Source organism: Phyllostomus discolor, chromosome 2 (genome assembly GCF_004126475.2).
Source record: "Phyllostomus discolor isolate MPI-MPIP mPhyDis1 chromosome 2, mPhyDis1.pri.v3, whole genome shotgun sequence".
NCBI classification, from domain to species: domain Eukaryota; kingdom Metazoa; phylum Chordata; class Mammalia; order Chiroptera; family Phyllostomidae; genus Phyllostomus; species Phyllostomus discolor.
Window position 1 is genome coordinate 21,902,728 of NC_040904.2, and position 16,420 is coordinate 21,919,147.

The 16,420-nt window shown below is 44.4% G+C and overlaps 1 protein-coding gene across 1 annotated transcript in view; it reads left to right on the forward strand.

Annotated features, from left to right (window-relative positions):
• ARHGEF26 (Rho guanine nucleotide exchange factor 26) overlaps positions 1-16,420 on the forward strand; it is a 115,056-nt gene that overhangs the window by 51,021 nt on the left and 47,615 nt on the right. The window contains exon 6 of the mRNA XM_028504526.2: positions 14,468-14,620. Within this exon, the coding sequence (XP_028360327.1) occupies positions 14,468-14,620 (153 nt within the window). The remainder of the gene's footprint in view (positions 1-14,467; positions 14,621-16,420) is intronic.

The window sequence follows — 16,420 nt, forward strand, 5'->3', positions numbered from 1 at the left end:
TGGTTGCCTCTCATGCCCCACTACTGGGGACCTGGCCTGCAACCCAGGCATGTGCCCTGACTGGGAATTGAACCAGTGACGCTTTGGTTCACAAACCCACGCTCAATCCACTGAGCTACACCAGCCAGGGCCCAAGTCAGCTTTTTGCAGTAGTTTCCACCACAATTATTAAGATGTCAATTACAACAAACAAACAAACAAAAACAACAAAAAAGGAAAGCTAGAGAATGATAAACTCTCTGGAAACTGCAAGTGGTCATGTCTCTGCAATCCAGCCACAGTGTATCCTGACAAATGACATAACTGTGTGATCTGGTGTCAACATCCTTAGAGAGCAATAAGACAAGATTCTGTAATGACATGGTCCTTTTGCAGTGCCTTGGTAGGTGCAGGCATGTAGCCGGCTTTGTAAAGTGGCTCGGAGCTGGCTGAGAAGGAACCCCGAGGAGGTGAGCATCCATGGGCTTTTCTTCGAGGAAGCTGTGTGGTTAGAGGCCAGCGCTTAGGAATTCGGCTTGGACAGCTGGGTCCTGTCGATGGTTCCGAGGAAGGAGATGGTGGTTCCAGAGTTTTGAGAAGAGGTGTTGGTAGGTTCTTTACGAGTGGATCGATGCAGGAAGACAAAAGAGGGGCGGGGTGCCACAAAGAGCAAAATACGGTTTGAGAGGAGAAGAAGACGTGAGTTTGGGTGGAGAAACAGGAGAAGGAAGGGGTGCGTGTGTATGCCACAGCAAGCCTTGGTGAAACGTGACGGCTCGTGGTTTACAAGTTACTGACTGACGGCAGGAAATGTAGATTTAAGAAATGCATATGCTACAGAGATTTTTTTTCTAAAGAAATACGTAACATAGTTCGTAATTCTAAATTCATTTATTAAAGTTAAAAACCTCCATCACCTTGGTTGTGGTTGAACGCTAGGTAAGACTTTTGGAACACATTGACTCTTTTGGACTGATTGCCATCATTGCACCTCTCCGAAAGCCTTATGGGAGGACGTAACAACAAACCTTCCTTAGCTTTCTGTAAATGAAACCATTACTCACTCTTACTAGGGAACCGTGTGTGGTGAAGAGGCTGAGGGCTGGCAGTTGTGCCTTGGGTCAGGGGCCTGTGGGGTGGGGCGGGCTGCCTTGGTGGGGACTTGCTGTCTCCAGTCCCCTGGTGTGTGACTAGGGAGATCTTGGATGGATTCCCTGTCCCTGACCCCGCAAAGATGCCTAACATTCCCACATCTCGCAGCCCTCCGGATCTGCAGCGCGGTTTCAGATTGCGTGCCAGGGGGCCCGGAATTCCCTGGGGGCAAGGGAGGGTTGGCCAGTTTGGGTGTCAGGGAAGCCAAACAGCCGGACCCTGGGCCTCCTGACCTTGCTTCAGCCAGAACAGATCTTCTTTATTGTTTAAATCTGGGGGCTTTTCGTAAGAGTCATTTGAAAAGAGATGAAACAAATACACAATCCATTTTCTGGCAAAGCAGGAAAAGAGGAAGCGCTATACATGGACAGAATTAGTAGATAATCAGCTTTTACCCCTTCTGGCCATTTTCCTGGTGCTGTTGTTTTTCTTAAAGTGCTCTATTGAGAAAATAATTCATATACCATACAAATAACCCATTTAAGGCATATAATTTGGTGTTATTTTAGTATATTTATAAATCTAGCAAGCATCAATTTTATAACATTTTCATTCTCTCAGAAAGCAACACTGTAGGCATTAGTATGCACTTCCGAGTTCCCCCAAACTCTCTCAGCTCTGGGCAACCACCAGCCTACTTTTCCACGGGTGTGACTGGTCTGGGCATTTCTTATTAACAGAATCACGCCATGTGTGGTCTCCTATGACCGGCTTCTTTTACCAAGTGTGTTTCCGAGGTTCATCTACGTCGTAATATGTATCGGTACTTCATGCTGAGTAGTATTCCATTCTGTGGATATGCCACATTTTATTTACCCGTTCGTTAGCTGGCGGAAATTGGGCTGTTTCTTCTTTTTGCTAGTATAAATTATCCTGCTGTGAACTGTCATGTACAGGTGTTTGTGTAAACATGAGTTTTCATTTCTCTTGGGGACTTACCTAGGGGTGGGATTGATGGGTCACGTGGTAGCTCTGTGTTTAACATTCTGAGAAACCACCAGCCTCCTTTACTCGTAAGTGGACTACGTGTGTGCATTAGTGGCTGGCCTTCTTGCCTTCTTTGCACCTCAGTGCAGCTGTCAGTCCTGCATCTTATCCTTTACCCTACCTCTCGAGTTACTTTCCTAAAACACCGGAAACCCCAGTGGTTCTCAGTTACTTAAGGAAGGGATTGAAGTTGTTTCACGTGGCATTCAGAGTTCTTCACAGGCTAGGGGGAGGCTGTGTTCATAATTTCATTTTGTAGTAATTTCCCAGTATCTTTCTGTGTTAGGTGCTTTCATTACACAAAGCCAGTGGTCCTTCAACTTTTTCTGTGTCATGAATCCCTTTGAAAGTCGACCATGAACAGACCCTGCAGTTCACCCCATGTCGGACACAACCTGCAAGTTCCCATCTGTGCTCGCACTGCCCCTTCCCTCCTCCATCCCCTGCCTCCTCCCCAGCGGTCACCTGATGTGAAAGTCTTCTGCCTTTTAAAGTGTCTTTTCGTGGACCTAGAAGTAAATGTGTTGTGTTGCATTTCTACAGTGCTGCTAAGAGTTTTGTGTGTGTTCTTCCAGGTGGGCCCCAGGGGAGTGGAACGAGAGGGCCCCCCTCCCTAGCAGCAGATTGTCAGGGCCATGAAGGCGGGGATTTTTGTTGGAATTGCTCTGGGTTCTGTGTGCCTGGAGTTAGCGAGGAGTATGGTCCGTGTTCAGTAAAGAGTCACTGAGTGAATGAGGAGGGGAGGAGCTGGGTTTGGAACCTCCAGCCTTCTGGAACTGATGCAGCTGTGGGGTCCAGCCCATGAGTAATCCAGGGGCTGGCGTGCGGGTACTAGATATTGGATATTACAGAGGGAACGGGAGGTTGGGGGGGGGGGGGAGAGAGAAAGAGAGAGAAATCTAAAATGGATTAAAGGGATGTAGTAGTTTCCTATTGCTGTTGTAAAAAACGACTACAAATTTAGTGGATGAAAACAATGGAGATTTAATTCTCTTAGCATTCTGAAGGCCAGAACTCTGAGGTCAATGCCACTGGGCCGGAATCCAGTGTCAGCAGGGCTGACCCCTTCTGCAGGCTCGAGAGGATAGGGCGCCCGCATTCCTTGTCTCGTGACCCTTTCCTCTATCTTCAAGCCGGCGGCGTGACATCTTCTTTCCTCTCTGATTTCCGCTTCCATCCTTACATTTTCTCTCAAAATGCTGGTCCTCCTGCCTCTTACTTAGAAGGGCCCTCTTGACTGCATTGGGCCCACCTGGGTAATCCGGGATGCCTTCCCTATCCTGAGATCCTTCACCACATCTGCATGGTCTAGTTTACCCTGAGACAACATAGTCAGTCACAGGATGTGGACATCTTTAGGGGCCTTCAGCCTCCTCCCACTGGGGGCTCTAAAAATACACATGGTGCCCTCTGTGTTTTTGCCAAGTGTATCTGGGCCTTGCCTGGCTCAAAGCCTCTTAATTGTGACATGACTTAGTCCTCACAATGATTAGGAGGCCAAGGCCAACAACAGTGTTTACATGTAAAGAAATGTTCCACCACTTCTTGGCAGAAGATTGCTAGTTTGTGCTGCTTTGTTGCTTTCCCAGCTGTAACTTGCTGTGGAGGTGCCAACCCATGAGACCTAAAAAGGACGGAGCTAGAGCTTCCTCTGATTTTGTCGTGACAAGTACCTGTGAACACATTTTAGAAGCTGATGAGAAAGTGTAGGCCTGTGGTTTTGAGCGGGTTTGGTGTTCGGCAGAATTAACTGATGGAAACAGAGGAGCTGGACTTGCTGTCCTTGAACAGAGTGGACTGGAAAAGCAAGAAAGCCTCCTGGCATTCTTTAAAAGACATGTGGATTGTGTGAATTCTGTAGGAGACAAAGGCATTTTATTGCACTTTAAATGATAATTAATGTTCACGAGCACGGACCGTATGCCAGACTGTGTTCTAAGCACATTACGTGTTTTAATCCACTCAGTCACCATGAGAGCCCTATGAGGTCATACCATCATTATCCACATTTTACCAATGAGGAACTAGGGCACAGAGACGTGAAGCAAGTTGCCTAAGGTTACGTGGCTAATAAAAGAGGGGGCTGGGATTTGAACCCACGCCATCTGGCTCCCGAGCCTATATCCGTAGCCAATGTCCTGCATACATTTTCCAGAGGTGTGATGTAATGGCACGTGATTAGCCTTGCTGCAGGAGCTGCAATGTGAAATGGACTTTATCTGGAAGTGTATCCACTTAGAGTTATGATTAATCTAATTGTGAGGTAAGAGTTCGCTATCATTAAAGTCAAGGGAAAGCATGCCATTGTGGAGGTAGTGGAGGTAATGGAGGCCTGATCACCTCCCCTTCTGTCATTTCACTCCTTCGTGCGCCCCTCCCCCTGTCCTGTGGGGTCTGTTCTGTTCCTCCCGATGTGCTTCCTTCTCCCTGTGTTGTCTGTAGTCTCTCCTGAGCTCTTTACTACTGTGTGTAGCGGGACTGAAGGCAGCTAGGTGGTCTTCTCCACTCAGTTGTTATTTTGGTTTCTTAAACATCTTTTAGTTACAGTTTACTTTCCATATTATTTCGTATGGGTTTCAGGTGTATGGCGTAGTGGTTAGATAATCATGTAATTGACAAAGCCTTCCCCTCGATACTCTCAGTGCCCGCCTGGCGCCGTACGTAGTTACTCCAACCAGTGCTGTTGACTGTTCCCTCTGCTGTGCTTCACATCCCCGTGACTGCTCTGTCACCACCAACCTGCACTTCTCAGTCCTTGCCTTCTTTTACCCAGCCCCCGGCCCCCTCCCTTCTGGCAGCCGTCAGTCTGCTCTGTGTCTATGAGTCTGTTTCTGTTTTGTTTGTGCCTTTATTCTGTTCTTTAGATGCCACATATAAGTGAAATCATGTGGTGTTTGTCTTTCTCTGTCTGACTTATTTCCCTGAGCATAATGTACTCGAGGTTCATCCGCACGGTCACACACGGTAAGATTTCATTCTTTTTTATGGCTGGTAAGTGAAACAACAGAGATTTGTCATTATCCCCAGTGCACTTAAAACCAGGCAGGGACCTTGTCCACTGCATGGGTCTGGTTCTTCTGTACCGTGCTAAGCAGTATTAGTAACCATCCAACCAGATTGAGAAACCCCCTGATGAAGGTGAAGAGGGGGGGCCGTGTGAGAGGAGCAGACCAGAGAAAGTGGCTGCTGGGGGAACTGGCGCAGGTTTGGAAAATGCCAGAGAGGACGTGAAATTCTCCTTCTGGCGTGCAGAAAACATCATTTTTCTTAGAATGTTATAGTCACTGACTTCCAGCATTTTCAAAATTCGGAATTCTGATTCTTTTTTTTTTCTTTTTTAATGAAACTGATGGAAGCCGTAGAAACCATTCTTTTCTTGTGGGAAGATAACTTTCTTTGAGCATATTTAACAAAGAAAAACCGCGACGCAAAGATTTACGGCTTACTTTATACGTTTTCCTCCTTGTGGGTTGAAGTCTGGCTTGAAATATCACGGGGGCTACCTAAACGGGGTCTGGAAAGAGTGCCCGGAGAGAAACGTGTCTTCCCCATGCTGATTTCATTCCAGAACGACCAACCCACAAGAAAAACTGGGGCTGCGTGAAAAGACTTTTCTGTTGTGCTTGACTTCGTTCCAGTAGCCTATAAATTTATTCTTGGTGCTGTTTCCAAGCAGCAACCAAGAATCCACATTTTCCTGGTTTGTTTATAATTTATAATTTATACTCCAACTGCATTCAGAAAAGGCTCAAGGCAACTTACAGTAAATGGCACAGGCATAATGAGGCTGTTTAAGGAAACAGAAGATGGGGAGGGGGGACCGGGGGATGAAGAAAGTGGACAGGCCCAGCCACAGCTCCTGGTGGGGTGACTGTGAGATAGGGCTGTGCACAGCCGTGTGCTCTCATGCCACCAAGGTGACGGAGTCACAGAATTGGTTATGTAATTACCATCTAACAGTTCCTCAGAAATCATAAACCTTTGCTAGGTTTTACATTTTCAAAGACTTTTTGCCAGGCAATCAATGTATGAGCAACACCGTTCTTGAGATTACAAACCCTGTATTTCGAGTTTCATGGAAGGAGCATAAACACCCACCTTTGGTATCTGCCAACCAGCAGAGCCATTGACTGCCGCCTGACCCCAGCCCGGCCCCGTCGTGAGGACCCTGATGATTTAATGGAGTCGTTAAATCAGGCCTGCTAGATACTTGCTTCCTGTCCCCTCTCACTGTTCCTTGCCCTGGAAGAGGGCACTTTGACAGCCGGGCGAGGAGTGATAGGTATCTAGTACTGGTTCATTCAACACATTCATTGAGTGCTCCTTCTTTGCTGGGTCCTGGGGAGCCAGTGGTGAGCCAGGCATACTTGGTTTCAGCCTTCAAGGTCATATATAAAATTGGGGGTAGGGAGCATTTTCCATTAGCTATAAATTAATATTGTGCTCAAGGGGAAAAAAACAAAAAACTGTAGAACTGTCTGTCATAACCCAGAGCATCCCAGGCCCATGCGCACACACAGGCTTTCATCTCTTCAAAGGATGTTTGGATAAAGAGTGCTGGCACTTGCTTTGTGGCATTCATTGACGTTATCCTCATTTCTGGGAGAAATTCAAATATGGCTGAATGCGTGTGAGTAGCACGGAAACAAAGAACCAAGCACATACAAGGTTACCATGGGAACAAGCCCCTTTCTTCAATTTATTTTTGTGTGGCAGATTCAGATGATACTTGAAATTCCCATTATAAGTAAAAACAGTCTCAGGGTGTTAAAATTGCAGGAAATTTTAAAATATTGTTTTCCTATCTTTGTGGGGTCTTGTTTATATTCCTTCTGGCCCGGGCATCATCAGTGAGAGGAAGGATTATGGGCGCCAGAACCTTAACTGTTACAGTGGAGTCTTGGGGGCACTTAGTTCTGTCCTCCTGTGCCACTCCCTTCCCTGGACCACTGCTCTACCCAGCTCCTTTGGGATTTGCTACGCTCCTTGAACTGGAGGTGTCTGTGGGGAGAGAGCTGGATTTAAACCTGGGCAGGCTCTGTGTTTTGCGATTCTAAGAATAAGAAAACCCTTCGTTTATCTCTTTCACCTTAATCTCTCCTGTCACGTGTCCAGGCTGATCTTAAAGGCACGATAAGAATCTTTTAACAAAAACCATCCTAGAGCTTTTTCAGGATCAAACAGTAGCTGTCAGAATGGGAATGTAGGCTACCAGAACATTTTTGTTTAGAATGTGTTTTTTTTCTCCCATTCCCAAACACTTTTAATTTAAACCGTTATCCCAGTACTGTCGATCCAGAGATAAAATTCCAGAGGAAAAAGTAAAAATAGAATGAGAGAAAACGTGGAGTCTGCTAAGGAAGAAACCTTGTGAGATCTTGACCAGATTGAGATACAGGGCACACTCATTGAGAACACAGTTCTATATTTTTGTGGAATTCACGGATTTCCTGTCAGTGTTAGTCTGGGGAAGGATTCATAGGTGCGTTTCATCTCGTTTATCGTCGTTCTGGCTGGGTGACGGTGGCTGCCGGCAGCGCCAGTTCCGCGTCTGGGCAGCGAGCCTCCCTCGGGTAGTGGGACCTGCCGTAGGATGGTGGCGGTGCTCTCGCCCAGCATTTGCATTCAAAGAAATTCCAAGAAATAGGTGCTGATCTTGAGTATCAACTTCATGACCAAAAACATCCCCAAAGAAGCCCCACATCTCAGTGGTGCACAGCAGAAGATAAATTCACCTTGGTAGAGGACAGAATGTTCTGCTGGTGTTCTGTTAGGAAAGTGTTTTCCAGCAGCACATAGTTTGCTGCCACTTATCTGGAATGTTTCTTTGTTTAGTGAAGACATTTTATTATATAACAGCAATTTAGACGTGCGAAACCTGCCTGGTATGTTTCATGTCTCCAGCCTCAGTGAAGGGGATCCTGCAGCCGCTGAGATTGACAGCTCATCCAAATGAGGAAGAAGTCCAGGAATGATTGGAGTTTGCTTTAGGCGGATGGATATTAATGAAGACAAAGTGCCTTGAAAGGAGCCGTGCTGAGAAGGGCACAGGACAGCGCTGATTATAACCAGAGCCCTGCTCTCTGTACTTCCCGAGAGAGCTGAGAGCTGGGCTGCTTCGCCATCCCGGAATCCTCGCGAGGGCGGGTGGGGGAGGGGCGGGTCTTGAAAGTTTTGCAGTTAAGTGCAGCTGGCACTGAAGAAATTTGGGCTGCATTGGGTCTCATTTCAGTGACCTTACTTGACAGGATTGTTAAAGTGTGTGCTGGGGGTTTGTGTCTTCACCTGTGCACCTAGCATAGCCCTGGGACCCAGACTGTGGTCAGAAAATACCCTCTGGCTCCATTTCCCAGTGAGTAAAGCAAGGTAGATACTGATCAGTTTGTGGGTGTTCCATTCTTGGTAAAACCGCAGTAGAACAGAAGTCCTTGAATAGGTTTCCTCTTTCTAGTTTTCATATTAAAACACAAATTTGATTTTTTTTTCACATCAAGTATATGACTTTCTCTTATGTTCCAGGTACTATGGCCAGGGTATAATAGTGTCATACAAAACACACAGGACCCCTGTCCTGTAGTCCTTGCTAAGAGAGGCAAATGCAAACAAAATCAGAATATAATTAATCACTATCATAGAAGGGATACCAAAGGATAAACATAGGGGTTTATAAAGGCGTAAAATAAGGGAGCGTAACCCAGGCCACAGGGGTCAGAGAAAGCTTCCTGGAGGAGAAGAAATACGGTCCAAGGTTTGAAGAATGAGGCAGACAAAGAGAAGGGCAGCAGGAACAGGGAGGGCCAAAATGAATGACTCCCAGCGTTTCACAGGGTCCCTGCAATCCCATGACTGCTCACACTGTGCCAGCCAGGACCAGGCTCATCGCTGGCTGCGACCATGCTGATCGACTCCCCAGGAGGCTCACCTTGGGTAGTTGTTGACTCTTCTGCCATCCTGCTGGTCTCGCTGCAGCATAAATCTGCTGTGAGAGTCTTTCCTGTGGATGGCTGTAATTTACTTGCTGTTGAGATGATGCAACAGCTGGTCTTCTTGGAAAGTAATAATATTTCTTTTTCTGTTCAGCTGTTCATCTTCTTGCTGGATGTCCAGTTCGAGGGCTGGCCAGTAGAAACAGCCAGGCAGTTCACAGCAGCAGAGACCTGTGAGCAGAGACCAGAGGTGTTCACGGGTTCTGGGCTCAGAGAGGCTCTGGCTCTGGGTTCAAACTGAGGCTCGGTGGTTTTGAGTTTTGACATGAGGTCTCATGGGCTTGGTTTTTTTATCTGTAAAATGGGTATAGTGGTCATCTCATAATGCAGGCTTGTACATGGGAAGGCAGTATATGGGAAGTATGCACCACTACGCTTAGTACAAGGAATGGTGAAATAATTATTTGCTCCTTGACATCCTCCAAAGCCCGTCATCCTGTGCTAGACATGTGGAAGGAGATTTTGTGGTTGACTGACTAAAATAGACTTGTTGTCTGTATTAAGTAAGTATTAGTTTTCTCTGTGGACTGGCGAATTTACCTTAAAGTTTCGGGAGCTACCAGGAACTTTCGTATCTGACACGTCAATTACATCTCCACTTGAATTGGAAGAGGGCTGTAGGTAATGGTGTGGGGGCATGTCTGCCTCAGGTCTGTAGGTGTTTTCTGCCTCCTACCTCCGGGAGAAAGTGAAGCAAACAGGAGTGCATGCACGGAATGTATCAGAAGCAGCACTTTGTTTCTTTTCCTCCCAAATGCAGTGCCACTTTTAAGACTATTACTCGATAAAGCGACCACCAAAAGCCTAAAGAACATATAGCCTCTACAGTTCTGGGAAATACTGGAGAAGAGCAAGCTCTTCAAACGTGGGCTTGCAGTTATCCTCCTGAAGCCCCGCCTCCTGGGAGGCCACCCAGGTCTGACCATTGTCGGCCCAGGGAGGAGGTCGCCAGGCACGCTGCAGTCGTTGGAAGCTCCCGTGAAGTTGGGGTGTGATTGCTGGTGATGGTGAAGCAGTAGACTGGGCTAACTCGGGTTTCTGGTTAGGAGGCAGTGTTTTCAGGAAGCCTTTTCAGGTTATCAGAGTCTCCTCAAGATCTAGACTTTAGGGATGAGATTAGAATTTTGGTAGAAAAAAAACAGGGAGAGGTTGTGTAACATGATTGGCTGTACATCATGGTCATCTTGGGAATGCTACAAAGAGGAAAAGATGAATGAATGTGTTGTCCCAGGGAAAAAAGTCATAGCACTGAAATGCATTTCCATTAAAAAGTTATCCTTCGAGTAAGCCAAATAACTCACAGATCCATTTAGGTTCCAGCCAGGGAACCAGAATGCTTTAACTTGTGCCTCAGATGTGATGTGGACCAGCAGCATTCTCGGTTATGGGAATCGTGCCTCATTCTTCAGTAGTAACTTTCTTGGTCTTTTTGTAGCTCCACTTACTTAGTAAAATATGCAAATTTGCCAAAATAACCAACAGATAGTTTAACACAGAAAGCTTGAAATTGTGTCTTAATTGTGCTAATGTCGAAATAAAGGATGAGTGACTTGGTTTATATTAAAGTAAGTAGCATAAACAAATATTTCATTAGTATTTTGTTTTTAATCTTGTACTTTGGCAAACCTTGTACTGTGATAAATGAATTTTCCTTTTCATTGGGAAAAGCCAAGTTACTGTTGTTTTTGGTTATATAGTTGCATTCTTTCAGATTGTAACACTTCGCTAAAGACAAGAGACTAAAAGATATTTGCTTCTAAGATATTTGTTTCTGAGATTTACATGGTAATGACCTTATAAATAGTTTCTTGTTTTTTCAGTTTTCTTTGAACATTTTCTTCAAAGATGCTTGGAATTAAAATAAAGTGCAAATAGTTTGCATTTACAGGAAAACCAGCTAAAAATGAACTAGTCTTGACTACATACTCCTTAGAATTGCTGTGGCTCAGAATTCTGTGGCTCACAGATGTGCATTTTCAGCTATCCACTTGACAGCTCCAAGACAAAATCAAACTGTTTCCTTTTTGCTTGACTCCCTTCTAAATCCCTGTTAATGACCCATCTTGATTCCCAGGTAGAAACCTTAACCAGAAATCCCAGCATCTCCCTCCCTAACTTTCCCATCTAATGAGTTTCTCTATTCTCTTAACTTTCCCTGCAAACTGTTACCCGAATCTGTGTCCTCTCTTTCATCTCCCACTGCCAGGCTCTATCGTCACTTGCCCAAATTTGCCATCTCACTGGTGTGCTGGGGGTCTGTCTCTCCCTGCTTGCAGTCCATCCCTGCAGTGGCCCAACTTCCCCTGTCTGATTGGGTGACTTACTGGCTTCAGTACCTCTAGCAGATTCTCCTTGTCCACTGATTAAGCCCAAAGCCCTCAGCATCCAGTCAAACCTCTGCCGTCAAGCTCTGACCTGCTTTTCAGCCTCAGTCTCTGCCCATGTTCCTCCTCTGGTCCACACCTCAGCCTCACTCCCCTACTCACATGTTCTTGAGTAAGTTTCACATGTGGGCCCACGTTGTTTCTCCCGCACAAAGCGCTGCATGCCTCTGCTCCAGTACTGGCATTCTCATTACTGAAGACCTGCTTCATGCCCTTTCTTACCCGAGATTGCTCTCAGCCACCCTGCCTGAATGACTTCTCACTGCGTGCCTCTTTTACAGGTCTCATACGGTAATTAATTGGTCCCTACCCTCCATGGGCCACTCAGGAGGGAAGGCTGCTTTCTTACTCAACTTTCATTTAATGAAATAATTCCCCTCTGGCAATAATGCAGCAGCTTCTGTATTACATCTTGGTATCGTACTGTCTTTTCTTGATATACGCTGATGTTGGCACAGAGACAGTGAGGTTGAAATTTCATCTCTCTGTATACACCTAACCCACAGATTTGAAGACAGGCACCCAAACAGATACTTGTACGCTACTGTTCATAGCAGCATTATTCGCAATGGCCAGAAAGTGGAAACTGCCCAAGGATCTGTCAACAAATGAATGGATAAACAAAATACAGTATCTGCATCTAAAGGAATATTATTCATCCACAAAGAGGAGTAAAGTTCTGATACATGCCTCAATACGGTTGAACTTAGAAAATGTTACACTAAATGAAATAAGCCAGACAAAAAGCACAAATATTGTGTGATTTCACTTGTATGAAATGTCTACAATAGACACATTTATAGAGACAGAATGTAGGTTAGAGGTTATCAGAAGCTGAGGAAGGAGGGAAAAGGGGAGTTATTGCTTAAGGGATGTAGCCCTTCTTTTTAGGGTGATGGAAATATTTTGGAAATTGATCATGGTGATGGTTGCATGACATTGTGACCTGTACACTAAAAATAGTTAAAGTGGCAAATTTTATGTTATGTGTATTCTACCATAATAAAAAAAATAGTTCATATAATTACAAAAAAGAAACTACCACCAATACCCTTATGCACATATGTTCCAACCTGTAGTTATAAACAAGATTGTTATCTTTCTCTCTGATCTACATCTATCATTCTTATCTTTCTAATATATCATAAGCTTCTGGTAATCAGGAACCAGTCTATATAAAATATATCCTTTAAGAAACATAGATTTTGTTTGGGAGTTTGGAGGTGGTTGTTGTTGAAGTTGCTGGAAGTTTTAGGGTGCAGGTTTTTTTATTTGGACATTCATAGACTCAGTCCAGACAGGAAGCTGCTGGCTGGGACCTGGAGCACAGCTGTGTGGTTCCTCTGTGGGAACTGTGCGTGGTGACCTTTGCACCCTTGAGAGGGAAGGCGAATAGTCCAGCAAAGTCTGTTTTAGGGTTTTCCCCTTGCGGTTTTAAACAAGGGGCTTAGATGAGTTGGCGCATTATAATCTGTGGGTGGGAATCATATTGATTATTTTCTCTAAGTTATTTGTTAAAGGAAATGGAAATGTAGGTGGTTTCTCAGGGTATAGTGATTTTACCTTTCCAGAAAGTTAAAATGTATTTGTGTTTAAGCTCCTACAGAAACTTTAAAAGACAAAATAGGTAGTCATGGAAGGCTAATAACATAGATTAAACTTAAATGAGTTTAATATACATGTAAGTGTATAAAAACAAAGCCTCTGAATGTCTTGATTGTTTTATTTCTGAGTACCAGGATTTTCTTTGAAAATAACTGAGATATAAATGTAAGACAATGTTAGCCCATATTTACTATTATCTTGTATAAATTTCTGTTCTCTCAATCACCGTCAGCCTTGCATTTTGTATGAGGGAGTCTGACCAGCAAACTGGTAAGAAGCAATGATGTGCTTAATGCCGAAGAACTTACTGGAAACTAAATTTCCCTTGCATTACTGTTCCCGAAGCCAACATTAGAAATTATTGTCGATTTCACCTTCATCACATTTTTTCGGAAAATCATTTGGTCCTTGCATGATAGTTATTTCTAGTAGATTTTCCTACCATCCCAAACTGGGACAGTATGTGGGCTCTAGGGCAGGCAGTTCTCACGTGTGAGTGTTCATTGGAATCACCTGGAGATCTTGCTGAAGTGCCAGGTTGGGGAGGTGGCTGGTGAGACCGTGCGTTTCACCAGCTTAGGGGTGGTACCAGGGGCTTCAGTGGTACCAGTGCTGCTGGTATGGGGCCTTCGTTTTGAGCAGCAGCACTCTGGGTGGGGACCTGTTTCAAATACCTGATTTTGATGATCTGTTAAAATTGGATGTGATCCTTGGTTGCCAGATAAAATAAAAGATGCTCATGCAATATTTGACACATATTTTTACTAAAAAATTGTTCATTATTTAGCTGAAATTTAATTTCGACTACACTGGACACAGTATGTGCATATACAAATACACACCTCCTCCAAGTCTGCCAGCCCTAGATTGTAACCTGACTTTTTCACGAAGACACTGAAATGTCATACATATATTAGATTTAAAATATTACAGTTACTTTTACTTTGAGAGAAAGGACACTTAGAGTTAACTTTATTTCAGACTTGTTTTTTAAGTACTTATTTCGGTGTTTTGCTCTTACGCTTTTCAATATAATAAAATACCTAAACATCAACCTCCCCTCCCCCCAATATCTAGAGACTGTTTGAAAAATAGTGAAATCTGCATATTCTAAAATATACCGGAAAGCATAGAAATGAACTGGATCATCAGTGTTTTAAACCAACTACCTGAAGTTATAAGGTGGTAGGACAGGTTTAAATTTAGACAGTTTTTACTGTTTTTGGCTTGTACCTTTTTGAGTCGGTACTGGTACTGTTGATTTTTTTCAAACCCTGTATAAAAGCATTCCCAGAGGATAATCTGTTATTAAAGCATGGAAGAAAGCACAAATGCTTATCTTTGTTTTGTTTTGTTTTGTTTTGTTTTCTTCAGATTCTTCACAGAGTTGGAAGCAAGGCACCAGAACAACATCTTCATCGACGACATCAGCGACATTGTGGAGAAGCACACGGCGTCCACGTTCGACCCGTACGTGAAATACTGCACCAACGAAGTCTACCAACAGCGGACGCTGCAGAAGTTGTTGTAAGCGGTGTTGAATATTACAGTCTTAATCGTCTGGGGCTAATTGATCTCTTAAATTGTATTTAGAAATGCTTTGTGACGGGCCGTTTTCCAGGGAGAAACCTTTGAGACAGTCACTTTTTCAGGATGAGGGTGTCTGGGTAGAAAAGTCTCCTCTGTGGAGAATTTTCTCTCTAAGTCAATGATGAAATGAGAGTCTGTTGTTTTTCTTGTTTTTGTTTTTAATTGTTGTCATCATCATTTCAAATGTCCCAGTTTTCTAAGCCTTTAACTGGCTGTTACGTATGTTGCCTGAGGGAGGCCAAGAGAGACTTTCGAGTAGGTTGAATTAGTGTCTAGGATCCAGAGATTTCTCCCGCACTCGAATCTTCCCCCATTCAAGTGACAACCCTATTGTGTTATTTATAGGAGTTGCTGATTTTCCCCCTAAGTAGTTTGAGAAGGGAAGATCCGAGGGAAACCAATGGGGGAAAAGTTCTTAAAGACTTAAATTACGAAACAAAAAACAATTAAACACTATATTCCCTCCACACCTTTTCTTTGTCCTGTTTAGGTCCCTATGAGTTTTGGTGTGATATATATTCCATCCCTGTCCTTAAAAGACCCGTTAGTTGTTCCGTAATGTCTGCATTGTTTTATTTTCGGGGGCCTTGTTTATCCAGTGCTTTTACAGTACAGTTGTACATTGCTGTAAACTCAGTTTGGGGCCTACTGGCCGTTACCATTCTCGTCCCCTCCCGTGAGTTGTGGCATTTGGGAACATTGCACTGAAGTCTGGTCCACTTCTCTGTGATGCGTGAGAGCCTGTGGAGAGGTTGGCCTTGATGATGAGCGACCACCTCACGGCTGCTTGGAGAAGCAGTCCACTCGTTGGTGAGGAGGGCTGATATGCCCCTTGCCTCTCCCCATCCTCGTGAATCTCTCGGATAGGCAGGGTGGGAAGTCCCGCTGCCAACTCCAAATGGGGTTTCCAGTACAAGGCAGGGATTGTCGGCACTACTGATATTTGGAGCTGAGTATCTCTGTGCTGTGGGGACCGTCCTGCACATTGTAGCATGTGCAACAGGACCCCTGGCCCTGCCCAGAAGATGCTGGTAGCTCGCTCTCACCCCAGTTGTGACACCTGAAATGCCTGCAGACATTGCTGAGTGTCCCTTGGGGGGAAAATCACACCCCTCATTTTTCATGACCCCCACCCCTGCTCGGAACTGCTGATGTCACAGTTTCTCTGTAACTGTTAGAACATGCAAGTTACATGTTTGGAAACAAAGCCTTACATTAGAGCTACATTTGAACTTGTTTTCTTTCTTTTTTTTTTTTTTTGCAGGATTAAAAAAAATGTGAGTAGGAAGTGCTGTGCGTTATGTCTGTAACTCTTAAAAAATTAAGGTTTTATTGAAATTAGCTTGATGATGCCATCCTTTGAGCTCTCACCTGGAAAATCAGTAGTTGTATTTTCAGGAGCTTTGTTGCAGTTGGTGTGAGTGTACTTTGAGGACAGTGACATTCATCTTCAGCTGCACTTTGGAAACTCCTGGGAATCTGGAAACAAGCAAACAAACAGAGCCAGGCACCCATTCCAGACTCTTGACTCAGACTCTGTGGGAGGGGGTGGCGGACTAAGTGATTTAAAGATGCAACTGGTTTTGAATATGATGCTTTTCCTTTTAACTTCCTAAAAATCACTTCAAGCTAGCAGGAAGGAAAACTTAAAAACTCCTCATTAATGAGAAAATGCAATTAAAATGTTTCTGTGAAATTTTTTTAATGTGCTATTCTGGGTATTTCCTAATTTATTTT